Source organism: Engystomops pustulosus, chromosome 6, assembly GCF_040894005.1.
Source record: "Engystomops pustulosus chromosome 6, aEngPut4.maternal, whole genome shotgun sequence".
Classification (NCBI taxonomy): domain Eukaryota; kingdom Metazoa; phylum Chordata; class Amphibia; order Anura; family Leptodactylidae; genus Engystomops; species Engystomops pustulosus.
In genome coordinates this window covers 71,839,554-71,867,271 of record NC_092416.1, presented here as the reverse complement: position 1 = coordinate 71,867,271, position 27,718 = coordinate 71,839,554, and the positions used below count along the sequence as shown (strand labels likewise).

General features: G+C 41.6%; 2 protein-coding genes across 5 annotated transcripts in view; one reads left to right on the top strand and one right to left on the bottom strand.

Moving 5' to 3' along the window:
* Positions 1–21,003, top strand: part of PIK3CD (phosphatidylinositol-4,5-bisphosphate 3-kinase catalytic subunit delta) — a 31,574-nt gene extending 10,571 nt beyond the window's left edge. Inside the window, exons 2-23 of the mRNA XM_072156504.1 lie at positions 3,198–3,367; positions 4,569–4,797; positions 4,901–5,124; positions 6,091–6,270; positions 7,220–7,363; positions 7,451–7,540; positions 8,008–8,226; positions 8,306–8,402; positions 9,295–9,425; positions 9,505–9,555; positions 10,653–10,820; positions 12,902–13,023; positions 13,176–13,319; positions 13,464–13,563; positions 15,476–15,654; positions 15,779–15,888; positions 16,587–16,665; positions 16,831–16,998; positions 19,497–19,620; positions 19,705–19,850; positions 19,958–20,090; positions 20,216–21,003. Of these exons, the coding sequence (XP_072012605.1) occupies positions 3,227–3,367; positions 4,569–4,797; positions 4,901–5,124; positions 6,091–6,270; positions 7,220–7,363; positions 7,451–7,540; positions 8,008–8,226; positions 8,306–8,402; positions 9,295–9,425; positions 9,505–9,555; positions 10,653–10,820; positions 12,902–13,023; positions 13,176–13,319; positions 13,464–13,563; positions 15,476–15,654; positions 15,779–15,888; positions 16,587–16,665; positions 16,831–16,998; positions 19,497–19,620; positions 19,705–19,850; positions 19,958–20,090; positions 20,216–20,353 (3,117 nt within the window). The 5' untranslated portion in view covers positions 3,198–3,226 and the 3' untranslated portion in view covers positions 20,354–21,003. The remainder of the gene's footprint in view (positions 1–3,197; positions 3,368–4,568; positions 4,798–4,900; positions 5,125–6,090; positions 6,271–7,219; positions 7,364–7,450; positions 7,541–8,007; positions 8,227–8,305; positions 8,403–9,294; positions 9,426–9,504; positions 9,556–10,652; positions 10,821–12,901; positions 13,024–13,175; positions 13,320–13,463; positions 13,564–15,475; positions 15,655–15,778; positions 15,889–16,586; positions 16,666–16,830; positions 16,999–19,496; positions 19,621–19,704; positions 19,851–19,957; positions 20,091–20,215) is intronic.
* A 3,814-nt stretch (positions 21,004–24,817) lies between these two features.
* CLSTN1 (calsyntenin 1) overlaps positions 24,818–27,718 on the bottom strand; it is a 68,743-nt gene continuing 65,842 nt past the window's right edge. For all 4 annotated transcript variants that reach the window (XM_072156506.1, XM_072156508.1, XM_072156507.1 and 1 more), the window contains 2 exons: positions 27,452–27,636; positions 24,818–27,365 (listed from right to left, as the gene is read on the bottom strand). In XM_072156506.1, coding sequence (XP_072012607.1) covers positions 27,168–27,365; positions 27,452–27,636 — 383 coding nt within the window. In that variant the 3' untranslated portion in view covers positions 24,818–27,167. The remainder of the gene's footprint in view (positions 27,366–27,451; positions 27,637–27,718) is intronic.

Here is a 27,718-nt window from a genome sequence, read left to right as displayed (position 1 = left end):
CATTGTTCATCCTGCGCTTTCAGGTTCATAAGAATAAGATAACACCACATTGAGCACTTAAATGCTTGGTTAATTCAACTATAACTATATCTCAGAAGTTCCTATGTAGCCTTTTCGCCCTTAGCATAAAGTGTTGAAAACCAAGCACACTGACATACTGGTGTGTGCCCCCTCTGGCCGGATCTGCTCTTCTTTTTGCTTCTTATGCCCTTGTGCTTACAAAAATAAAGGCTTTGCAAATGAGGCTCAGGGGCCCCAAGCTTAATTAACACCCGGAGCCCCTCAGTCTTAATTGAATAATTTGCAAAGCATTTTTTTGTAAGAAAAAGGAAATAAGCTAAAAGAAGAGCAGATCCTGTCAGAGGGGGCAAACATCAGTGTGCTGGGTTTACAATCCTTCATCCTGGTGGTAGATGTCCTTTTAAGCTAAAGACGTTAGCAGCAGCATTAGCAGACTTCTTCCTTTGCCCAATAGTCATGATGATATCATTACTGTTATAAGGTCAGATTGGTGTCTGATAGAGACATTTTCTTATCTTTGCTGTAATGGTGACTGATAAAAAGGTTGTGTAACCCAAATAGTGGTGTATGATGCTGTGCAGTAGTTCCTAACCCTAGGTATACAGCTTGTGAATGTACACAACAATGTTCTATACACTGCCTTTCCTCCACGTAGAGAGCATAGGAGGCTGGGCCCCATTTCGCTATGACCACTCTATTTAGAAAAATAAAAGCAATTCACTAAGGAAAACCTTCATATGGTGTTTCCAGGACTCCTGCTGAAAGCAGTGCAGGATGAAATAGTCTTAAAGGTCTGCATTGGTGCGCCCACCATACTGTTCCAGTGCTCATGCCTCAGGCAAGTTCTGATGGGCCAGGGTTACGCCACAGTGATTACACAGGCTCCATGCTGCAGTCACCGCCCCCTCATGAATATGCCAGACCACTGTAAGCTTGGTCCGGCGTTTGGACGGCTATGTACTGCAGTGATTGCTAGCTTATCCATAAAGCTAGCAACTTAACACTGCTATAACTGGGGTAGGGAGCTGCTTACTTTAGCAAGTGCTCCTAGAGGGTTTATTTTGCCGGTCAGGGTCTCTTTAAAACAACAATATGCCTAAATTAGAAAGTTTCTAAAAGGAAGTCTACCATCAAAATCAAGCATCATAAAAAAGGGACACTTGCTTATAGATCGAGGTACCATGACTTTGGTATTCTTCTTATATTTGTTATCTGTGGCCTCCTTCCTTCTAGAATCAACTTTTAAAATGATGCTAATTATTCCCTGTGATCCGGGTTACAGGCTGTTACACTTTCTCCCCATGCTTTTTCACCACTTGTGCAGTGATCACTTCCCGCTGTAATCTCATTGATAATAGAGCGGGGTAGATTTCTTCTAACCACCTTCAATTAACTGTATAGTTTAACCTTAGAGATTGATGTAAAGCCTTACCAGGTGTAAGAGTTGTATCAGTCATTCCTGGAGCTGTGTATAAACTAGAATTGCTTAATATTCTAAAAATAAGGCAGATGGAAAGATGGTTGGGGGGGGGGGTAACATGAAACTACCTCTCATATTGTGTAACCTTTCTATAGAATTTTGGGGAAATTTGTTTGGCACGCCCTTCTTTTACTCCTACATAGTATCAGATAGGTCATCCAGCTTTTTAGTTTTTGGTCTAGTTTTTAAATGGCCCATGTTTGTTGCTGGCATTTATGTGAAGGATCAATAAAGGCGATATATTTTCAATTCTTTGTGTAATATTTAATTCTCTTTTTAAGGAAAACTTTTGTAGGTTGTATATTGGAATTTAGGGGGCATTGTCCTTATGTTATATAAGTACGATTTTTGGGTATCTTTATTGGAATAGGTTATTAGTAGTGTTACGAGGCACAGGATGTCCTATCTAAATAAAGTCTGACTTTCTATTTTCATGAACTGGGTGGCCCAGAATAAACGTGTTAAGGGCTTATTCACATAGCAGTGAAAAGTGGTGGAGAAAAAACATCCTCTTTTCACTGCCACAGTTCTACTTGGTCATGTGCTTATAGTGGAAGTGTTACGTGAAAACAAAGAATAAAATACATAGAGCTTTGTAATGTATGGATTATGAATGTACACTTGTCTATAGCCGTCCTCTCATATTTGCCCACTGACAGGGACCCCTGGGGCATGTGTGCAGTATCGGCATATTCAGTGGTCTCTCGGTATACTGTAGGAGTAACCCTGTTATGACCCCATCCAATGACTCACTGCCTTCGTGTAAAGTATTTAGCCGCTTTATGTTTTCCAGATTTCATTCCATATACTTATTTATTTTGTTCCAATCACGTAAAAAACCTGGATGATCCAGTTTGGCAATGCCTGGAGCAGACGATATTGGGTCATCTGTCTGTAAAGAGCTCCCTTGTCAGTGACATTATTGCATGAGTCAGGATTTTTTCGGAGTTGTAGAAAAAGGGATATTATCCATATGCATCTTCTCCCTGGGTTTCCACACTATTGTAAAGATTTCAGAATTAATCAAAATTGTGAGTAAGAGGAGCAGCCCAAGAAAAGGCTTCCAGTGACGACATTATGCACATACTTACTGGCAGTCATTTTGGCTATTGGAATATATTCAGGACTGGTTGGAGTACTCCAAGTTACATTTTAATGACTTGGTATGTATGAGTGAATTGTGTGTTTATGTATGAAGTGTGTGTAAAATACACACACACACGCTAAAATAATAGTGTTTTTTTTAAGGCAGAATTTCAGTTCCATCATACATTTTCCATACTGAGTCTGACCATCTCCTTTTGAGAAGAGTAATGCATCCTACGTATTATATATTACACTCAGTATAGTGACACTTATTTCTTTCCTGTTTGTAGGATTCCTTCCTATATTTTCCACATTCTTGGAAAGACCTGAAATATCACACACCGGGTAGGGGGGACGCTCCATGCCTCCTCCGACAGGTCTGACCACTTCAGTTTCGGATCATTTGTCTGCTTCATGCCATTGTTAGACTGTATTTTCACTGAATGAATGCTGGAATTTATGTTAATATTCCTTAAATGTAAACACAAAATAGAACTGGTAAAAATAATCTGAATGCTTTGTAGAAGCAGTGTAGTTTTCCAAGACCTCCCTATGGAAGATGTATCCACTATGTGACTGATACCAATGAAGACTTGTGTTGTATTTGCAGGGCCGGTGGGGCGGTAGCCACAGGGTAGGATGCCGCCTGGAGTTTACTGCCCAGTCGACTTCTGGGCCAAAGAGGAGAAACAGAGCATCTTGGTGGATTTCCTGCTACCATCTGGCATTTACCTCAACTTTCCTGTACCATGCAGTGCCAGCCTAGGAAATATAAAGAAGGTGAGGACTACTACTGTCATCCATGACCTTATATACCACGTGCTTCATTGTATTATACACTCACCGGCCACTTTATTAGGTACACCATGCTAGTAACGGGTTGGACCCCCTTTTGCCTTCAGAACTGCCTCAATTCTTCGTGGCATAGATTCAACAAAGTACTGGAAGCATTCCTCAGAGATTTTGGTCCATATTGACATGATGGCATCACACAGTTGCCGCAGATTTGTCGGCTGCACATGATGCGAATCTCCCGTTCCGCCACATCCCAAAGATGCTCTATTGGATTGAGAGCTGGTGACTGTGGAGGCCATTTGAGTACAGTGAACTCATTGTCATGTTCAAGAAACCAGTCTGAGATGATTCCAGCTTTATGACATGGCGCATTATCCTGCTGAAAGTAGCCATCAGATGTTGTGTACATTGTGGTCATAAAGGGATGGACATGGTCAGCAACAATACTCAGGTAGGCTGTGGCGTTGCAACGATGCTCAATTGGTACCAAGGGGCCCAAAGAGTGCCAAGAAAATATTCCCCACACCATGTCGGTTTGAACTGCAGGAGATTGTCTTGACCATTTCTACATGCCTAAAGTTGCCGCCATGTGATTGGCTGATTTAAAAATTAAGTGTTAACGAGTAGTTGGACAGGTGTACCTAATAAAGTGGCCGGTGAGTGTACATGTATAATCTCTCGCCTCTAGCCATCTACTCTGAATCACTGAGGGGCTCCTCTCAAGACAGAAGGAGAGAAGTGAAATCTGGTGCCACTCATCTTAAAGGGATCAGAAAATGATTGTATAACTTTTCATTACACAAACAATAGCAATCTTCCAAAATACTTTCAGTATCATGTCCTCAGTTTTTTAGATCTCTGCTTGCTGTCCTTCAACAAGAAGCTTTTTTTTTTTGTTTACTTCCAGTAGATAGAAATCTGCCCATGGTGCATAGCTCATTGGTATCAGAGCGCTGCACCCATGACCTGTGACCGGTTTATATCCACAGGAAGTAAACAATGACACGTCCTATATAATGACAGCAAGCAGAGATCTTTCATTACATGCAGCAATAATGTTCCGAAAGTGGACAACCTCTTTTAAGTAATTGATTGACAACTGTCATGAACATTTGCACTGTGATTTAACTTGTATTGGAACAATAGGAAACCCATTTTGAACCCCCTTTCTCATGTGTTATCTTAGTTACTATGGCAACGGGCCCAGCAGGAACCTCTGTTTCACACCCTTGGTTCCCCTACGTCTTACGTCTTCACATGTATCAACCAGACCGCCGAGCAGCAGGAGCTGGAGGATGAGCAGAGACGTCTGTGTGACATCCAGCCCTTCCTGCCAGTCCTGAGGCTGGTAGCCAGGGAGGGAGACAGGGCCGAGAAATTACTCAATTCCCAGATAAGCCTGCTAATCGGCAAAGGTAAGATAAGATGGTAAGGTGTGTGTATGGTGGAGAAGGGGATGATGAGAAACCACAACCTATTTTAAGACCCTCATTTATGTTCACTTTAATTACCCTCTAGGTCTTCATGAATTTGACTCTCTAAATGATCCAGAAGTCAATGAGTTCCGCAGCAAAATGCGGCAGCTCTGTGAAGAAATTGCCTTGCAACGACAGCACATGACCTGGGACAGATGGATGGAGTCCAACTTTCCTCTACAGCTGGAGCATTCCTCTAAGGTGTTTGCTAAGTCTTCTCAGAGCAACAAGACCCTCATGATCAATGTTAAGTTTGAGAGTAGCGAGGTAAGAAAAACTGCATAAGCCATAGGGCCAGGGCCATGTGTGCTAAGTACCTACCTATGGTCAGTCTTCTTCATGGTTGACCTGATCACTGGCCTGGTTTACACTGGTGGAACCAAGGCTTTTCCAGGCAGCTCCACCCAAGTGCAATACATCCACCGTATATGCAGGACGATGCACCTGCATGAAGCATTGGTGAGAACCAGTGGAGATCCCAGGGCTATGACCCTAAAATATATTTTTCCAAAATCTTTTGCTATGCCTAACATAGTTCATTTCAGTTGGGGAGCCTGTCACCATTACATACTGCTCATGAACCTGCTGACACTTTCCTTGTAAAGACTCATAAATCTGCTATGTGACATTCTGTCAATGTTCCTGCACTTGTCCATAACTTGAAGTGCAGAAATAACTAACACTTGTGAATTTCAGCTATGTAGGGTTGCCTTGTAAGCTGCTATGTTTTTTTCAACCTTACTCCCTTCATGGTAGACACAGGGGTCACTACAGCCCTCTTTCTGGCCTCCTGCAGGTGTGAATAAGGGCTTATTCAGATGGATGCATCCATCTTAACAACCGCCAAAAACTCATCCGTTTTCCGTAACTTTTATGTCAGCATTGTGTCTTCCTACGTTTCTTGTGTTCTTTGAATATGGCTGCACAAAAAGCAATACCTTTTATTTTAAATGAACTTTTGTCGCTTTGACGTTTTTCAATGATCAGGCCCAGACTATAGTTTGAAAATCTGTGTAAAACAGAAGCCAGACTGATGCAAATCGGCTGTAAAAACCGCCATTCATGTGCAGGTATCCTAACTAATCCAATCTACTTAATAAAGTGTATACTATCTCTGGAGATTGCTTGTAAAATTTGAGCCCCTGCATATGTTGGTGACATAATGTTGGGTCTATGAAACTTGGAAACTTGTGTTATATGTTGTAAGTAGAGATCTCTAACTGTTTTATTCAGGAGAGCTTCACCCTACAAATGTCTCCTCGAGATTTGCCACTCTCCATCATCCGCATGGCTATGAGAAAAAAGTCCAATGTGTCCGGTCAGCAATGCCCGTGGCGCCCAGAAGATTACATCCTGCAGGTCAATGGCGTTCTGGACTATATCCATGGAAACTACCCCCTGTGTCAGTTCAAAGTAAGACCACATTTCTTTAATGCAGATCTGTAAGGCTTTGTCTAGATTTACTCAGAAATCCTACATGTTGGCATTTTGAGATGCCTCAAAACACTGTTTACAGTTTAGTACGATCTAATTCCTCGCATGTAGTTTTTATATATGGGGAGTGTATGAAGATTTGTTAAACTTTTAGGGTGTGCCATGCTTAAAATGGTGCTTCGGCACTTTTGTTTTTCACAATTACTGGCTAAATATATTAATACTTTTGCTTAATAGTTCAAGTATTTATGGAACCAAGCCAACCACAGGAGTGTAGTTCTGCTACTCTTAGTAACTTGAAAGTAACCCCTCATATGGAAATGTGTATATATACAATCAGGTCAAGACCTCCTCCTCCGTGGCATTTGTGGGGCATCACAGAAAGGTGGGTGAGCCCTAAAATGTGTCCCACAATAAGTTAAAAATGTGGCAGTGCACTAAACTTTTGCCATATTGGAGAAGATGTATTAATGTCCTCACGCTAAAAATACTGAAGTTATTTGAACCTGAGATGCCATGTGCACCTGAAAATTGAATATTGTGGTGCAGAAAACTAGACCAACTAATAGGATGTGCAAAGTACAACAAGCCAGTCTTATACAGTGCCAGATTAATCTGGTGCAGCGGAGATCTGTCTTGTTCTACTCAGCACTGCTCTAAAGACCAAAACAATAAAACATCTCCCCTACTCTGTAGGTGTAAAATTTGAGACAGATTTACTATCCAGCATGAAACTCTTCAATTAATCTGGGTCAGTACAAGACAGTCTGGTCTAACTTTGCTCTAACTTTTAGACAGTACCTGAAAATTTTATATGTAGAAACCAGTGCATTTCACAGAGTAGCTATAACAAAATTTTATTAATGTCATCTATGTAGTCGTGTATAAGGCATTTCTACCATTAATGGAAATGACATTACTGTTACAGCACCTCAACCACTGTCTTCAGTCCAACTGCACTGCTCACCTCACCCTCGTCTCCATCTCCTCCACATTACCAGACCAGCAGGGAGACATAATCATCAGCTCCAAAATACGACACAAACCACCACCACCATTGCCCACAAAGAAGGTAAGAAGCCAGCCAGACAAAGAACGGGTGATTTGTAGATGGCAGGACGTAACATTTCTTATCTTACACTTTTATCTTCCTTTCTAGCCACATCAATGTTCACTATGGAAACTGGAGAGGCCATTTTGTTTTCAACTTTTGTTTGGATGTAACGTCAACGCAGACGATGGATTAAAGGTAAGTCTGATAAGATGTAAGACGATGAAACGGAGACCTTTGACCTATGACATAAGTGTTCTACAGATCACCTCTGTAAATGTGGACAAGATAAAAATATTTGTAATACCCTTTTGTACATACGTTATTTTCTGTAAATTATGTACTGTACTGATCCTGAGCCTGGAATATACGCCAGGGCTGCACTCACTATTCTGCTGATGAAGTCACTGCGTTTGTACATTACATTACCTAACCTAGAACTGATTCTCAATCACTGCCTATATTATTCTATAGAGCAGCAGCCTTCTCTGCTTTATAAGTTACTAATGCATTATAGGATTATAGGCACCTGGCTAAGCTATTCAATGTAGAGTGCATGAGGAAATACGCTGCTAAAAGGACATGCATCCAACCTTTCATATGTCTGTGTCAACTTACACATATGATTGCTCCTTTATAGTCTAACATCCATGTGGTTTTTGCAGCTGCTGGTCCAGTGTGGTCTCTACCACGGCAATGAGCTCCTTTGTAAAACAGTCGCTAGTAAAGAAGTCAACGCCTCCTCAGATCCAGAGTGGTTTCAGCATCTCGAGTTTGATATTAACATTTGTGATCTTCCTCGTATGACTCGGCTCAGCCTTGCTCTGTACGCCGTTGACAAATCCAAAAAAGCCAAGTCCACCAAAAAAAAGTCGAAAAAGACGGTGAGAGTTCTAGTACTCCGCTTGCTGGACGGGTTTTATGTGTTTTGTATCTGCTGTACTTATTGTTGTCTTGTTGCAGGATTACCCCATAGCTTGGGTGAACACTATGCTGTTTGACTACAAGGACATGTTAAAAATTGGAGAATACTCTCTTTGTATGTGGTCATCATTTCCAGGTAATCCTTCGGCAGGGTATTGAGAAGTACACGAAGGCCCAAATATATGAAAACTGTTGCACTGTGTGTTATTTTTCTTTGTACTTGATTTGTGAAAGTCCCAGCATGTTATTTAAGCGTCACAGGCACTGAGGCTTTGTTTTGTGCTGTTATGACATATTTGTGTTGCATATCAGTTATAAATGGGTTGTATACTACAAACACACACCACCTGGCCCCTTTAAGTGCACAGTATTAAAAAGTGACGAAAATGCAACCACAACACTACTGTGGTGCACGTAAATAACAAATATATGTGCCAGCTCCAAGGACACTTTTTGCATGCAAACGAGAATAAATATCTGGTGCAGACACAATGGGGCAGACCATGGCAACCAATCACAGCTCCCCTTTAAAATATTCATGAGCACTGGTGAAATGAAAGCTGAGCTGTGATTGGTTGCCATGGGCAACTGGAAATATTCTGACTTTCAGACTGCTTGATAAATATGCCCCAATATATTTGGGAATAATGGTTTAAATCGGTGGTCTGTGCAACAGACCTGCCATGTCGTTCAGGGAGAGGATCTTGCAGGGATATCCTCCTGTAAAATCTGGTATTTATTAAAGGACCACATGACCCACTGTTATTTACTGCTGTATGCCGTGTCTTTTTATGTAAAGTACAATGGGAATTTTTTTCAACATCCTTTTATATCATGCAATTCAATTAATGTCTACATTAAAGCCAAGCCTGCTACTCATCCTTATTTTTTATACTATGTCCAGAAGTTGGGCCCAATGACCCCATGGGTCCCCTAGAGGGCTCAACAAAGACTAGAACATATAAAGAAAGATGTAAGGGAGAGGTGTCTTTACTTCTTAGCAGTATTGTTGTGTGTTTCTGTTCCAGATGAAAAGGGAGATCTGCTAAACCCAATGGGAACTGTACAGTGTAACCCGAATACAGAAAGTGCAGCTACCCTGAGGATCTGCTTTCTTAATGTGTCTGACTACCCTGTGTACTACCCCTCTATTGACAAGGTGGGTGGTAAAGAGAGTAGTTGAAATTTTTCGGCATTATCACCTAATATTCATCCCAAGATTTTCTGTATATTTTTAGATACTTGAGCTGGGAAGACTAGGAGAAGTGTGTAATGCCACCACTGATGAGGTAAAGATGATAACTGGCCATACATGCCATGGCCAGCAGCATTTGGTTCTTTAATGTAGTATCCTGTACAGTACATGGCCTGTGACACAGGAACGTGTGCAGCCCGTGTATACATGACGTATAGTGGCACGATCCCACCGGCTGTACACGGTGCAGAGTATGGGAGTCCCTGCATTATTTAGAAATATAATACAGAGATGTTCCCTCTGCTGACTGTACAGCCCCGCCAGAACTCAAATAGTTAATACACTTCCGCCGCAGTTTTTTGTCCAGCAGGTGGAGCGTCCCTGCATTATATTTCTATACTTTATACTCTGGCCCCAAGATCCAGTGCGCTCTTTTGCCCAATTTCAAATGGTCTTCTACCTTATGGCTAGAACATGTCCCCATACTTGGGCTTCTACACATGGACGTGTTTATGTGGAGGCCACAAATTATGTTGGTCCTATTCCTGTCAGTGTTTGTGGCTCACACAGTCTTTGGCACGTGTGTGGACCTTGCACATTAATGACATGCAGCCTGCAAAGATGGCTTTGTTGTTTGCAGCTAACAACCCTTAGCGCTGGGCTTTCACATCTTCCAATTATTTGCACCCTTTGCATCTTAGGTAGTTGGAATTTCATCCAATTTTTTTTTTTTTTTATAAAGTAGTTTGTGACCAGGAGAACTGACACAAAACTAAAGACAGAATTGTATATAAGAAGAGACTTCCTGTACTTTAGGCTTTGAACACAAGAATTAATATAAACTCTCCAGTGGTAACAATTTCCAATAACTACAAATCTCGTAAAAAATGGAAACTTCAGGGGCGAATGCAGTTTGCAAAGCTTTACTACAAATAGAGGGAGATGTGATGAGGTGTCTAGTTGCGTAGTGTTCCTTTGGTGGAGCTGTAATTGCTTCTTCTGATAGCTCCTTGTTATTGCTAAATGTCAATAATCCTTGTTATAACAGGACAGATCATTTGTTGTGGTTTTGTATCGGGTCGCAGCAGTCCATGTGACCGGGCCCCCACGTGGGCCACAATCTGAGCTTGGGAGATCTGGGACACTGTTAAGGGATGACAAACAGCAGGTGTCTTGTCTTGTTCTCTGCAGCGACTGCAGCTCCAGGAGATAGTTGACCGAAAAGGCCAAGCTGAGCTATACGAACACGAAAAGGAACTTGTGTGGAAACTGCGCCATGAAATAAAAGAGCGTAACCCAGAGGCCCTCCCCAAATTGCTGCTTACCACCAAATGGAACAAACACGAGGATGTAGCACAGGTACACACAGCAACAGGAACCTAACTTATAGAATATCTTCAAATAGATATACAGTGGGTACGGACAGTATTCAGACCCCCTCTCGTTTTTTCAGTTTCGTTGCAGCCAATTGGTTAGATCAAAAAGTTCTTTTTTGCTCATTGATGTAAACTCTGCATCTCATCTTGTTAGAAAAAAAACTGAAATGTAGATATTTTTACTAATTTATGAAACAAGAAAAACTGAAATATGGTCATAAGTATTCAGCCCCTTTGCTCAGTATTGAGTAGAAGCAGCTTTTGAGCTAGTGCAGCCATGAGTCTTCTTGGGAATGATGCAACAAGTGTTTCACACCTGGATTTGGGGATCCTCTAATATTCTTCCTTGCAGATCCTCTTCAGTTCCCTCAGGTTGGATGGTGAATGTTGGTGGAAGCCATTTTAAGTCAGAAATGCACAGTTGGGTTTAGGTCAGGGTTCTGGCTGGGCCAGTCAGGAATGGTCACAGAGTTGTTCTGAAGCCCCTGCTTTGTTATTTTAGCCGTGTGCTTAGGGTCATTGTCTTGTTGGAAGGTGAACCTTCAGCCCAGTCTGAGGTCCAGAGCACTTTGGAAGAGGTTTTCATCCAGGATATCTCTGTACTTGGCCGCATTCATCTTTTCTTCAATTGCAACCAATTGTCCTGCCCCTGTAGCTGAAAAAACACCCCATAGCATTATGCTGCCCCCACCATGTTGCACTGTTGGAATTGTATTTGGCAGGTGATGAACAGTGCTGGGTTTTTTCCACACTTACCACTTAGAATTAACACAAAAAGTGGAATCTTTGTCTTATAAGACCAGAGAATTTTATTTCTCGTAGTCTGGGAGTCCATAATGGCTCTGAGCTCCTTGGCCAGTTCCTTAGACCTTATGATTCTCATGTGCTCTGCCATGCGCTGTGAGGTCTTGTATAGACAGCTGTGTGCATTTGCTAATCAAGTACATTCATATTAATTAAACACAGCTGGACTCGAATGAAGGAGCAGAACCATCTCAAGGAGGATCAGAACGAAATAGACAGCATGCAAGTCAAATATGAGAGTCACAGCAAAGGGTCTGAATACTTAAAGGAAACCTACCACTTGAAGTGATATGTGTAAGATGCATATACCGAGCACCAGCTTACCCTGAGCTTACTTTCATTAGTGTCCTAAACCACTGTATCGCGGTTTAAACACTTTTTATTCTTTACAGCCGAATGAGCTTCGGCACACCATGCGCATGGTGCGCCGAGAGCGTACCATCGTGCGTTGCAACAGCTTCGGCTATAAAGATTAAAAAGTGTTTAAACCGCGGTACAGCGGTTTAGGACACTAATGAAAGTAAGCATCGGCACCAGCTCACCATATGCATCTTACACCTACCACGTCAAGTGGTAGGTTTCCTTTAAGACCTTATCTACATTTCTGGGTTTTTTTCTTTCAAGATGGCAGAGTGTACATTAACCCCTTCAAGACTGCCATCTGCCTATATATGTCCTTTTTGCACATGCCCCGTGCCCAACTTCAAGTGGCAATATTTCCTGAACTCTGAGTGGATAGCTCCAGTTCTGTTAAGCATCCATACACAATCATTATGTCATCAGAATTGTGTTTCTAGGTGCCAGGGTTGAGGAGATAGCCTTTTTGGCTGAAGACAGAATGTAGAAGAAGCTGCAGGAAAGACTTTCACTTTGCAGAAGTACATGCATCCTCTGCATCTTGTACATATTTATGACATACTTTGGTAAAAGTTACTACTTTTTAAAATAAAACTTTGATCGAGATAATGTCACAATTGTAGTCAGTTTTTGCTAATTTTCTTTAAAAATGTAATTGGTCTCACATGTCATGAAAAAAATAAAATAAAACAAATAAAAAATGATATGTAAAGCTTAGCAGAACGTCAAATTGACCTGACAATTCGGGCACCAATGACCATCTGTCACAAAGGGGTTAACAAGAAAAAAAATAGAACTTCTTTGATCTTACCAATTGGCTGAAATGAAACAGAGTTATCCACTGTAGATAACTTGTTACCTACCATTCTATGGGTGTAAACATCTCCTCTTCTGTATAACTAGATGGTGTATCTGCTTCAGACTTGGCCAGAGCTGCCTGTCCTCACAGCCCTGGAATTGTTAGACTTCAACTTCCCTGATAGACATGTAGGATCATTCACTATGAGCTGCCTGAAAAAACTAACGTAAGTACAAAAGGATTTGTTTGGGGGGGGGGGGGATCCTTGGTTTTTGACATTTGTAAGAATTTGTTTAGCGATTTATGATAATGAGATGGACCTAACACCAGGTAAGTTGTAGTCCTGGAGCTAACTGCAACCTCTCCCCTTTTCTGTAGAAATGAGGAGCTTTGTCAGTATCTCCTTCAGCTGGTGCAGGTTCTGAAGTATGAATCTTACCTGGAATGTGAGCTTACAATGTTCCTCCTGGAGAGGGCGCTGATACACCGCAAGATCGGACACTTCTTATTTTGGCACCTTAGGCAAGTATTGGCTGTAAATGTAGACCCATATTCCTGGGTCCCTCTAAAACTACAGAGTCTATAATATGTGGGTAACCCCTTCAGTGAACCTTTATATATGTTATCAACCTGTTTAATATTATACTTTTTTTTTCCTTGGGACAGATCGGAGATGCATGTCCCAGCTGTGGCCTTGAGGTTTGGCCTTATTCTTGAAGCATACTGCAGGGGAAGCACCTATCACATGAAGGTCCTTATGAAACAGGTATTGTCAGCTTTCCATCTGCACTGCTATCATATTGAACCCTTTCACAAAAAATGTGATATCTAGATATTTGGCAAATATTTCAGCATTCTGAGAAGGATTACATTTAAAACGAATAATATAGATGGATCCGGTCAGTCACTGTGCCTTAGATTTCTCCCCTTTTGTCCTCCATGGGTTCTCTCCTCTAGTCAGACCATTCCCCAACTGGAATAGCAACTTGCGTATTTCAGGTTTTAAAAATTATAGAGAAATGGGCCACTGACCTGATTGAGCATCTGGGCCTACAGGATTTAGATCACGGGTGGGCAATTAATTTTCCCATTGGGCCACAAGAGACAGTGGAATGATTTGAGAGGGCCGGACTAATATACTTTATTTTCCTTTTATTCAATACCTAATGCCCCCTCTCATTACGCCCCCATTTATAATTTTATAATGCTGCTCAAGTATGCCCCCTTTTATAGTGCACCCTCTTCTTATACCCATTCAATTATGCCCCCATATATAGCGTCCTCTCCATGATGCTTGTTTCCTTATGCCCCCTTTTATAATGCCCCTTGTATTGTGTCTGTGTTTTTATAATGCTCCCGCTCCTAATGCCCCCTCCATTATGATCCCATATATTGTGCTTCCTCAATTATGCCCCCTTTTATAATGCACCCTCTCTTTATGTCCTTTCCATTATGCCCCCATATGTAATGCCTCCTCAATTATGCTCCCTTTTATAATGGACCCTCTCCTTATGCCCCCATATAAAGTGCCCCCTCTCCTTATGCCTCCTTTTATAATGGCCCAATATATAAAGTGCCCCTCCAATATTCCCCAATATAGTGCCTCCTAAATTATGCCTCTTTTAAAGTGCACCCTCTTAAGCCCATTCCATCATGCCCCAATATATAGCTTTCTCTGCATTATGCACTCTTTTATAATGCCCCTATCATTCTGCCCCACATAGGGTGCCACCTCCATTATGAACCCATATATATAGTGCTGCCTCAATTGTGCCTCCTTTTATAGTGGCCCAATATATAAAGTGCCCCCTCCTATATGCCCCAATATATAGTCCCTCTTCAGTTATGCCTCTTTTATAGTGCACCCTCTCCTTTATGCCCTCCATTTGCAAAAAAAAATAAAAATAACTTGCTGAAGTAAGGCTCCCGGTGTCGTAGTGACATGATTTTGTTGCAGTCACTGGGCGCCACTCTGTCCCTAGTAGCAGAACAGGTAGTGTATTACTCCTTGCTCTGCCCAAACAGCAGTCAGCTGCAGCAGCACACGAGCCAGCGGGAGCGTATGAACCAGGTGGCGTACAGTAGTAGGGCTCGCGCACTGCCGCTGGCCCTACCATCACTACACAACCCACCACGATCGCAGGGTATGTGACTGCGGGCGCCATAGATCAAAATGTTTTCTTACACATTACAAAACTCTGTCCATTGTTCTGGGCCTATTCTATGGACTTAGGAAATGTGTTCTATGCTTCTCCTGTGTCAAGGAATCATTATCAGAGCCTGATTCAAGAAGATCATCTGTGTTTCCTCCTGTTTTTAAATTGGCCCTGGAGCGGGGATTATTATTATGATTTCGATGCCTCGGCATGAGCTGCGACCTTTGATTTGCCTTCGCTGTTCAATTTTATATACCCCCCCTCCTTTCTTTTTCCTTTCTTGGATTTTTCTGTCTAAATTTGTCTTGAGGCTGCCCCTTAATATAATGTTTCTGTTTCTCTATAATCTAATACTCACCAAACATCAAACCAGAATACAAAGACCCAGGTGGCAGATGTTATTGTAATTCAGAAAACCTCCAGGGGTGATAAAACACAAAACTGTATGGTGTGGTTAGTAAGACAAGTAAAAGTATCTCTAATGGCGGTCTGACAATTGCACCTGAACCTCTCGTCCTACAGGGAGAAGCACTCTCCAAGCTTAAAGGTCTGAATGACTTTGTGAGGTCCAGTGTCCAAAAGACTAGCAAGGCTCAGGCCAAAGAAGCCATGCACATGTGCTTGAGGCAGGACACGTACCTAGAGCCACTGTCTTACATCTACTCCCCATTGGACCCCAACCTTATCCTCACAGACGTTTGGTGAGTAGCAGGCAGGGTGTGTGGATATGCAGCTTCGGCCCACACCTAGCTTATGTATAAAGCAATAGATTGAGTGATCAAAACCATCTGATCTTCTTTTCCCCACCCCACCTCTGTACTTCAGTGTGGATCTCTGCACTTTCATGGAGTCCAAGATGAAGCCCCTTTGGATTGTATACAACAATGACTTGATGGGCGGGAGCCGAGTCGGTATCATCTTTAAGAATGGAGATGGTAAGACTAGTATCGATGCTAAAGTAGCTCTGTGCAACCCGTTTTTGTTCTGAGGGATGTATTGTACAGGCTGTTACCAGGCTGCTTTGGTCCCAGGCTGCAATGATCATCTGTAAGGTGTCTGTAATGAAGCTTTATTGATGATCCCTTGTTCCCATGACAGCACAAAATTTTGAAAATCTCATAACAGGGACAAATAGAATTCTTGTCTGGAGATACAATTACAAAACAACTTGTGCGTAACCAGGCGACTGCCTATTATATAGGGGCTGTAGCAAGTTTGCAATTTATTCCCTGTCTACAGGATGGGGAATAACCAAGCTGATCGATATTGGTCTGACAGCTGTTGGATCCCGTTCCTACTAATGGGTGGAGCGCAGGACGAGCATGCGTTGGAGCATTGTGCTCTGCAATTTCTGCAACTCCCAAACTATTGAATGGACCATCAGGACCCAGCAGGTTGTTCTTGTGATCTGTGGGGGTCACCAATCAGCTTGTTAACCCTATAATCCCTCTACCACCAAACAACCATCCCAGATACAAATTACATAGTGGATCACATATTGCCACCCTAGCAGCGTCAAATACTGCAATACAGCCCAAATGCTCCCCCATAAATTATAAATAATAGAGATCCAAGGACCAGGCCATAAATAAAACCCCAGGAGCTTATACAGAGCTAATGTTGATTTTTACAGATTTGCGGCAGGACATGCTGACGTTACAGATGATTAAATTGATGGATGTTCTTTGGAAGAAGGAAGGACTGGATCTCAGGTAAGTCCATACAATGTAATGCCTGTAGAAGTAAATTGGACACATGGCAAAAACAGCCAGTGTAAATACAGCCTAATTCTGACCATGCAGATTATATAAAGATATATAGAGTCAGTGTGCAGAATGATAAAGGATTAGTAATGGATTGCTTGCTTCACTGTATAGGGTCACCCCCTATGGCTGCCTGTCAACAGGAGATAAGACGGGTCTTATTGAAGTTGTCATGCACTCCGATACTATTGCCAACATCCAGCGTAACAAAAGTAACATGGCAGCAACTGCAGCTTTCAATAAGGATGCCCTGCTGAATTGGTTAAAGAGCAAGAACCCTGGGTGAGTGCCTAAGAGTAATGTGAGGCTCAAAGATCAAATAAACAAATGATGGAAATGAATGGTGCGCACAACTCCACATATAAAGAGAGAAAGTTGAAGCACAAGTTCAGGTGTAAAGATACTTTTTAAGTAGGACCCCCAGGTTCCAGAACAGCTCCCCAATCTCTATTGTGTACACTCTCCATGACCAGAAGTAGTTTCATCAAGTCATATAAACTCCACAGCGTTTCACAATCGTAGAGATGACTACGTGATATTCCATTGCCTTTGCATGAGACCCAGGAATAAGCCCAGCTCATGTATCAGCATCAGACAGGCCTGCTGGAGGACTCTAGAATCCTCTTATGTCCCTAATGCTGGTGAGTTATAATATGGCCGACTCATAGTTGGACAACCCCTTTTACGCAATAAGAAATAATAAGCAGATAGGCTGGTGAGGGCTTTTTAAAAATATTTAAGCTTTACGCACCTCCTCCGGCACTTTCAGTGTCCTGCACTGTGCACCTGTAAACGAACAGCTCTGCCAACTTCCAGACGCCTGGCATGCTCACCCATCCCTATGCCCCAGCGCTGTATCAGGCTCATGCTCACTGCCATATTATGAGTTTTTATAGCTCTGCCATTGAATGCATTTTCAGTGTCTCCAGTATGTATGTGCCTCTATATCATACACAATGGGTGGCGTATGCGTATGCATCGGGGGGTTTTGGACATCTAATGGGACACCTATGGATTGGATTCTGGAGCAGACATTGTGGCAGGTTCCTTTTAGCCAATTCTGGATGTGGGTGCTGCTTTCTGCACTCGATCCATAATTCTCGATGTCACCATAGCAGAAATCTTCAAGCAATTTGTCTCAAAGTCAAAATAACGAGTCTTCTTCAAAATCGTTCTACAGAAAATCCTGAAAATATATATTCAGAATCTGATTTTTTTTTTTTTTTTTTTAGTTTTAAGCAGTAGTTTAAAGCATTTATTTGTTTTTTTTTTGTTTTTTTTTAATGTTGGCATGTCCAGTCCTCTAATGCAGTGGTCTACAGCCTTTTTTTTTTTTTTTTTTTATTCGGGGAATGGCTCCACACAAATTCCTTTTCCAGGGACAGGAACCATGGTTCATGGGGGCAAAAAAAATTGCATGCCCAGCAAATACCCCATATCTAACCCATATATCAACCCATATAAAGTGTAACTTCCTGTAGCACCCTTAAAAATAAAAAAAAAACTGTATGCTTTGCCCTGCGGCTTTCAGGCAGACGGCCAGGGGCACTTCTATGTGACCTACCAGTGTACACACACACACTATAACTTAATCGGCCACGTCATAGTGTGTGCCTAATAAGGTAGATCCGGTGGCAGGTTCCTTTATGTACTTGCAGCTTGATGGGGGTTTTTTGTTTTTTTTAAATTAAATATTTAAAGCTTGGCCTCCGAAGAATATTTACATATTTGTAAGATACAGTGGTAGTGTCCGAGCGCCCCAGTAGCAGATCCCTCCTACATGCAGTCTGCGCATACACGTCCGCAAAGCCAGAGCTGCTGTGCATGCACTGCAGACTGCACATAGGAGGTATCGGAAGAGGCTACTGGGGCATGGAGTTGCCGCAGTTCCCTTTACACACCGCAGCTACTCCACAACCCAGTAGCCCACAAAGAAAATTAGCAAGATAAACTTATCCATATCAAGTGGCTCAGACTTATATTTATACAAGACAGAGACAAATGTTAGGAAGCGGTTTCCCGCCTCATGTGAGAAGTAGCCGCCGATATGAAGGGCTCTGATAGGAATCAGCATCTATTAAAGGGGCTGGTCACTTTCAGTCAATAATTGATATTATTTGTGTAATGAAAAGTTATACAATTTCTCAGTATACTTTGTGTATCAATTCCTCATGGATTTCTAGATCTCTTCTTGCTGTACTTCTGTAGAAAGCTTCTCTAGTTACTTCCAATGGTAAAAATCTGTCCATGGAGAGGTGATGGACAGGCAGATGCACAAGCCGTTATTATCACTGGGAGAAATCACAACTCCTACGGTATTACTATCACATCAACATAGACAGATTATATCCACTTAAACTTGGAAGCTTTCTATAAAAGCGAAGCAAGCAGAGATCTAGAAAACGGTGAGCTGCTGATACAAAAAGTGTATTGGAAAATTGTATAACTTTTCCTTACACAAGCCATATCAATTATTTGCTGAAAGTGGACAACCCCTTTAAGTATTCATTCACCTTTGCAGGGCTCAGTCTAGAAGTCCTTTCCATACTCCACTAATACAAGTTGTTAAATATTAATGTACAATTAGAATATAATTTTCTTCCCTCATGCTGCACACTATATGACAGGCTTCTCACAGTGTCGCTATTGGGTGAATAAAACGTCTCTTCTTTGCTGCAGTTCTCTCCCTTTATAAAGGGATAGTAGAATAGTTGTAATTCACATTGCGGCTACTGGTCATGTATTTAGGTGTAAATTTCATGTGCTTCTTTTTTTGATAGAGAAGCGCTAGAGCGAGCGATTGAGGAGTTCACTCTGTCCTGTGCTGGCTACTGTGTAGCTACATATGTTCTGGGCATTGGGGACCGCCACAGCGACAATATCATGATACGTGAAACTGGACAGGTAGGAGCTGATAACTCTGCGTTCTGCACTTTATTAGTTGCCGCAATTTGATAATTACATTAGAATTTTTTTTTTCTACTCTAGCTGTTTCACATTGACTTCGGACACTTCCTTGGTAACTTCAAAACTAAATTTGGTTTTAACCGAGAACGAGTTCCCTTCATCTTGACGTACGATTTTGTGCACGTTATTCAGCAAGGGAAAACCAACAACAGTGAAAAGTTTGAGCGGTGAGACTATCCCATCGTAGTAAATTACATATAGTAATGCATATTCTCACTATCTCCCACCTACAGGACAAGAGCCACTCAATAATCTCCTTATTTTGGTCCTGCAGGTTCCGGGACTACTGTGAAAAAGCTTACACTATCCTTCGATGCCATGGTGCCCTCTTCCTCAACTTGTTTGCACTGATGAAAGCAGCAGGTTTGCCTGAACTCACCTGCTCTAAAGATATTCAGTATCTTAAGGTGATCACATTTGTTTGATAATCACATAGAACGGGGGCAGCTATACTTCTCCAGGGCACAGTTCACATTATAATCATATATAACTATTGAATGACTTTTTTTTTTTTCTTTTGTTCCCTGAACAGGACTCTTTAGCACTTGGGAAGAGCGATGAAGATGCATTGAAGCAATTCCGAGTAAAGTTTAATGAGGCGCTGCGGGAAAGCTGGAAGACCAAAGTGAACTGGTTTGCTCACACTGTATCCAAAGACAACAGACAGTGATGGAAAGGGAAAGATTTGTTTTTGTTTTTTTCGGAAACAAAATATCCGGATCTTAAGGCACAAGTGAGCTCTCCTCCAATATGGACTTGACAGTCCTTTCAAATTTTCCTTTTCCTTATAAACTTTTGGATTTACCTTTGCAACAACTCTTGTGTTGCTTGGACACCACCAGTTTCATGGTGTCATTGTGGGTTCAGCCTTGCCAATGCTGAACACTCCAGGGAAGACTGTGCCTTTCACAGAATCGAGCTGCCTTGGCATGTGTTAGTCCACCTGTACAGCCATCATCACACGGCTTCCTTTAGCATGAGGCTATTTAAGGATTTGTCTCGCTTTCTGTTGGTCGCTGACAATTGATGGTTCCCTTCTACTCATGGACCATAGGCTGATGGCCTAATCTTCCAATACTGAACCTGGAGCTGTGTGAATTGGTTTGTATACATACGCCATGATGCAAGACTCTTCTCACTCCAAGCTTGTTGCACTGGGGTTGCTTTACTGCAGTGACTTCAACCTGTGGCTCTCCAGCTATTCTGAAGCCTACATCTCCGAAAAGAGCGAAGGGTTGCAGACTACTGGTCTACAGTGACTTAAGCTTATTTTATAAATTGTATATATTCTAAATTACAGAATAAAAATGTAAATGAGAAGTGTAAAAGATAACTGATCAAAATTAGAGAACATTTTCAGATACCTGCAACCCCTAATTTCCTTAAAGGAGTTGTCAGACTAATAGAGAAATTTAGCAGGTGGTAGCTGGGTAGGCCTTAAAAAAAAAAAAAAAAACAATTTCTCCTCCAACAGCACTCCCGGTGTCCCACACTGTGGTCCATCAAAGGCCTGCCCTTTTTTTTTTTTTTTTTAATAAAGGGGCACGGTGACTGACTGCAGCACGGAAGAACTAGTCATGGTGACTTTTTAAACCCAGTCTTCCTGCTAAATTTTTCTAATAGTCGCACAACCCCTTTATCTGACATACCTTATTTAAAGGGGATTCCCACGAAGACAAGTTTCTTAAAAGTACTCAGGATAACAAAATAACACATTCTCTAATTCACTGTTATTAACAAAAAATAGAGCATTTCACAGATATAATTCCAACCTTTCTCTATCAGTCCTCGTGTACACAATTTCAGTTTCCCCTAGGCACAACCCTGTAACTTCTGACTTTGGGTCGTGGACGCCATCTTGGATTTCTGTGTGACGGACGTGTAGCTGAGATTTCTATCTCGCTCTGCTCCCCTGCGCACACAGTCATGCAATTCCTGCTAGAAAACACAGCTTGAGGATAGAGAAGCTGTAAGCTACTGGCAGATAAGTTATCCAGGAGGAGGCAGGCGCAGGAGATCTGGGTGTTAGAACAGATATGTAGGAGAGCTGACGGTGTGTAATAAGTATCTCATAATCTCTGATCTAAAAGTTTTACTAATATCTGACATATAGAAAGAGACGAGACAGAAGGTAAATGAAAGTGTATATAAATCTTGTACACTGATAATTTAAGCACATTTTCAGCTCCCAGAACTAGATGGATAATGTGTCGGCATAGAGAGTCCCTGCCAACACCCTGGAATATTACACTGACCATTACGGAGCTAAAATAGCAATAAAATTGAGTGGTTGAAATGATCTTTATCGTGTAGACATCACTAGGGGATTGAGAATTTTCTTGAGAAAACCCCTTTAACTGGCCTTTGCATATGTGTTTCCATAGAAATGCATGCAACCGGTAAACAATGCAACGCAATCAGGCCGAACATCTTCCAACATGGATTGCGTTTAAAAATGCAAGGAGAACGCCACATCACTTTCCAGTATCATGTGTTTTTCTTAAGTGGCTGAAACCATCGGGCAGCAGGTTGTCCAGATGAAGGCCAAAAGTGTGTATCTATTAGCCAAAGCAAGAGAAGTTGGTTGTTACAAGTCTGTGGCTCACATATCAAACTTTTGGTTTGCCTTTTTCTTTTTAATTTTTTAGATTTTTCATGGTGAATGTGTTCATTGTGAATTTTTGTTTTGCATCAATCTCCTTTTAAAGGTAGTCATTGGCTAGTTTTCTGCAGTTTTCCCTGAGATAGCAACTGAATCCAGATGTAAGTTGCAACTTTTTTTTAAAAAAAAAGTAGAAATTGGCTTGGAACTGATTGTGACTTTGAGACCAAACACCATATATATCAATAAGGAAAAAGCGTTAAGATATATCTGACCAGCAGAAAAGCCTAGAAATGTCCCAGAAAGCAGACAAAGCTAGGACTTCTAATACATATATAATTTCTAGAATATTGCATTTTCACAACATCAATCTCATAAGGCTGGTCACCCCACAAAAGACAAATGCAAGAGAGGACGTGATAATGCAAAGAATTTCCATGGGTAATTGTTTCAACACTGCAGCTGGAATTGCTCGCCAGTCCAGCACTGAACAGCGTAAGAACATATGGACTGAAAGTACACTTCACAGTGACCAAACTTTTCATTGGCCAAAAAAAAATAAAAATGCTAGACTCTCCTTTACTGAGAGGCATGTTTTGTGGATAAGGAGACTTTTTCCACTGTTAATTTTCATGACAAAAGCAAGTTTATTTTGATTTAATGCAAAACGTCAACAAACTGTAGAAAGACTAAACCCAAAGTGTGCAAAGAAATGGATGAAAGGCGGTTGAGAAGGTGTCATGATTTGGGGAGTGTTTTCTGCAGCAGCTGGCCCTCTCATACAGCTACATGGCAAAGTGTGTATCAGAACCCTTCAAGAACACATGGTTTGTTCCTTGGGTTAACTTAATTAAGACAGTAATTTTCATGCAGGATAATGTTCCCTGTCACACAGCAAAACGGGTAAAGCAGTTACTTGAAAAGCAAAATGCAAACCATGAAATGGCCAGTCCATAGCCCTCATTTTAATCCTCTGGAAAATCCTTGGTGACAGAGTTCTAGCCAAGAAACCCACAACAGTAACAGAGCTGTGCAAGAAACTGGAATAGAATTACAGAACAGTGAGTGACCAGTGATGTCCTGTGGCCACAGATGTGCTGAAGTCATTCATAGCAAAGGCCTGTACACTGGTGAAAATTTACTTATTGTTCTCTTTGCTACAGACATTGCTGATCTCTAATTATGATCATCACACTTTTGGCAAAATAAAGTAAAAGAAATATTATATGAGAATATTATTTGAGAAAATCAACAGATTATAGATTGATTACCCCATTTTGATCTCCAGTGCATACTTTGGACTTGGTCAGTGCCCACCTTGCCCTTTTTAACAAACGGTACTTGCTTATTTCTTACATCTTTATTCTCAAATGCCCTCGATAGATGAAGGTGGTAGAACACAATTATCACTTTTGTTACTCAGCATCAACTAGATAATATATTTAAAGGAATCGTCTGGAAACTCACATTTTTCCCATCTTTTATACTTTGTTAAAATGACATAGTACTAATCAAATAACAAAAATAAGCCTTTCCATGTGGTGGTCACACGATTCCTAGTTCTGCTTTTAGTGACATCTCCTGTTCTATCCACTGTCAGATGCTTGGAGATGTGGGGTGCTGTAGCAATATGAAGGTTGTCACTGAAAATAGCCCCATGGATCATGCGCTGCTAATCTGGAATCCAAGATGTGGCCATAACACCTTTAACAATATGTTTGCAGTTCGTTCCCCCAAAGTCCAGTTTAACATTCAATGCAGGCGATATGAAGTCATTCATGGTTATTGATCTGATTTAATAATACATATTTATATGGTTGACCATGGAAAGTTTACACTCACTATATTATAGGAATGTTGAGGCCACATGCTCTTGAAAACTTGCACTTGCCAAAGTAATTCAAAAACTCATCCACAGTTCATAGAAATGGCCTGTTCCATCAGGTGCTATACATGGAAGTCCTTATCTCTGTTCATACAGCAATCTCACATGGAGGCTTACCATCTGCTTTGTGAGCAGCAACTACGTATGACAGCCTGTGCTTTGCATTCTGTTAATTCTTTATATTGTATGAGATTGTGCTTGTTCCTGTTGGATCCACATTCTGGTTTTGCCTTAACAGAACGAAAAACAAACCCTGCATCAGAAACTGGAATGGAGAAAAATAAGTGTCTGGGGAAGCACGGAGCAGCGATTGTGAGTTTGATATGTTTTTGCCAGTGTAGAAATGCATGGTAAATACCGCAGAAGCTGACCCATCTGCATCATGGTTTTTCATGTTGTGGCTTTTAGACACTTAATAAATCTGCCCCTGTGACTCCCTACTACAGAATATACATGCCTCTTTGCCCCCAAGTGGCAAATACAATTTGGAATGGGGAAGGAAATGTTACAGTACAATTGCTGTTGCGCTTTAATATTTAAGTTACAAGAACAAAAAATGCTTACATAGGAAGTTACAGCCAGACAGCCCTCACATCCACCACAGCAAAATAACACGGCACCATAAGAGAGAATAAAACCAAGCGTCAGAATTTAGAACCAGAAATTTATTGTAGCTTATAGACTGTTCAAACTGACCTATCACCAATATACAAATCTGAAAAGTTATATTCATTGCGCCTACATACAGCATCAGAAAGTTTAGGACGCCTTAGCGGTTGCGTTACATGTCGCAATTGGTTTTTAAAGTCTAAATACAGCAGCTACGTTGATATTAAAATGGATGGACAGAGCTACACAACATAAACACAAGACGAGGGGGAGAGGTCCCCAGGTTATTCAAGAGCTTGCAGTTATGTTTATCACGTTATCACACAAGTCATTAAACAATCCCCCATATCTTACGTAAAAATCTAAGAATTTACATATATGGTAAACAAAACGAAAAATAAAAATAAAAGCCTAAGCCAGTTTGCTGGTCTGCAGCCCTCCGTCCTGTAGTGTATATCTAACCTGTCCTTCATGCCCTATTGTGTACATACAGTCAGTTATCATCAGCAACTCTGCTGCATGTAACCAACGGGGGTCAACTAACTTCCCACAATTCCCTGCTTTACGTGATGTCCTCTAAATCTATACATAGATATGAATGTATATCAGACCTAATGATAGCCTACACATTACACCAATCCAATAAGATACTTTTTCCACTTACCTGGCACAAAGACACCTTACTGAATCCAATTACAGGGGGCATAACTAGTTGCCCCCATCCTTTCTCCAAAACCTTCATTTGCACTTTATCCATCATGAGAGGGAGCACAACCTAAAAGTGTTAGTGATGATAACAAAGAGGCATCCACAGACCCTGCAGGCATGAGGGAGCTGAGTGTTTTAGCCTTGCTGCAAGACTGCGGGCAGCATCTGTAGGAAATTACTTTGCCAGTTTTTCCTCAATAAAAATTAAAAAAAATTAGGCTACTATGCAAAACGTCCCCATATGAATGGCCCAGGGTGCACCTTTTGTACATCAATACTTTAGGTGTAGTCTTCCTCTAAGTAAACCTTTCATGAAACAGTATTATTCTAAAATGAATCACACAATACATAGCTATACTTAGTTATCACCTGTGAATCCCTGCTGCCTTCAGATCTACAATCCCAATATTTTAGCAGAGGTACAGGTTGCGTTACCCATCATTCATGCCCAGCAGCAGCACTGACCCCCCCTCATCTCGCCTGGGAGAACCACAAGGCTCCTACAATCCATCCTGCCCAGCACAACAATTTGTGGTTTTTCCTCATCCCACAAAAATGTACAGAATTATTTTTTCTTCAATCTAAGTGAGGAAAATAAGTAAAACATCACATGTAAACAATAGTCTTTCTGGCCAAATTGTGTCCTTTCGGGCAAGCGAGTATATCCGGGGGGTCTCCCTAATCACAAAATAATGAAAGTCCCCATTCTGGAGGAGATTGGAAGTTACAATGATCCACATTTATATAACCTTACCTGGCCTGCAGAAAAATGAACCTGGTTACAAAAGCAAGCGGGTGGACCTGCTAAGGCCTGCCGTGCACTAAAGGCAATTGTCAACATGTCCCCGAGAGCAGACCTAACGTTATGACTGGTTACAGCCCTGTGCTTCTTCTATTTTGGAAGGTTTAAGATATCGCGCAAGAAAGACAAAGCACTGTAAAGTGAGCCTTATTAAATCTGACTTGCACCATTGTGATTCCTTGTCTATCTCAGGCTGCAGACCTTCGCCAGCCTAGGTAAAAATTACCTCACTGAGGTTGCGCAAGACTGGCACAGGTGCCACCCTGCATTCCAAATCCCAAACCCCTTTACACTAGCAACATGGACATAATTACATTGACTCCAACATATTTACAAAGAAAATATTAAAAAGTTAGTCTCAGTTTTCTCCCCTTTTACTGTCTGCAGGAGCCTTTTGCAACACCACCCAGATGAAAACGTTGCTGGCACCTTGGACAGGAAAAGGGTTCTTCAGTGGAGTTTTGCCAAGTATTGACATGCAGTAATTTGGGATGGAAAAATGTAAAAAAAAAAAAAAAAAAACCTGTTAAAACCAATAAAATCAGCAGTAGCAGTCTACATGGAGTCCCTGTGCCCCTTCTCTCAACCAAAAGTTTTGCATCTTTCAGAACAGAAATCAGGAATGAAGTATGAAGTTCAGTAACGCAAGTGTCCCTGCCATCATTGAGCGACAGAGAGAGTGTGGAAGGAAAGTGCAGGGTGGACAAACACTGAAGTTGACCTCAGTCACTGGAAAGGCAGGAGAGGGGCACCGTCTATCCGCTTTTCGGATGGGCATGTGCTGGTTGGTTTCAGCGCCTGGAATGACTTTTTACACCATGTGCCTGAAGGAGTGATGAGTGTGAGCTGTGGTGACTGGGTGGTTATGGCGTCTGAGATCAATATGTCAGAGTGGAGTCATCCCACTCCAGCTGCTGCTGCCTGTTGACATTCTGCTGGTCCTCCTCCTGCTCTCCCTCCTCTTCCTCACTGCTCTCAGATTCAGCACTTGTTATATCATCATCTTCTCCATCTTCACTGTCCTCATCCTCCTCCTCCTCCTCTTCCTCCTCACTGCTGTGCTGGTCTTCGTAGGTCTGAATTAGGAAATAAAATAACATTTATTACAGTCTATAAGATGAAGGTACTGTGGTGTGGCATCACTTAAGCTCTGAAAACTTACCTCCATGGGGTTCACCGTGATGGTAAGAGCAGAGTCATCCCAGTCCATTTCATTCTCTTTTCCACCCTCTTGGTCACGCATGGTGCGCTGATGGGCGGCACGAATACGAAACACTCCAAGTATGATCATGAATACCAGGAAACTGACACAAACCACAATGACGATGGTGGCAGCACTTGGAACCACTGTGGAGAAAAGGGAAACATCTTGTCCATGACTGAGGAATAAAGGGTGCTGTCTTTATATTACTATGCATGACTGAGCAGC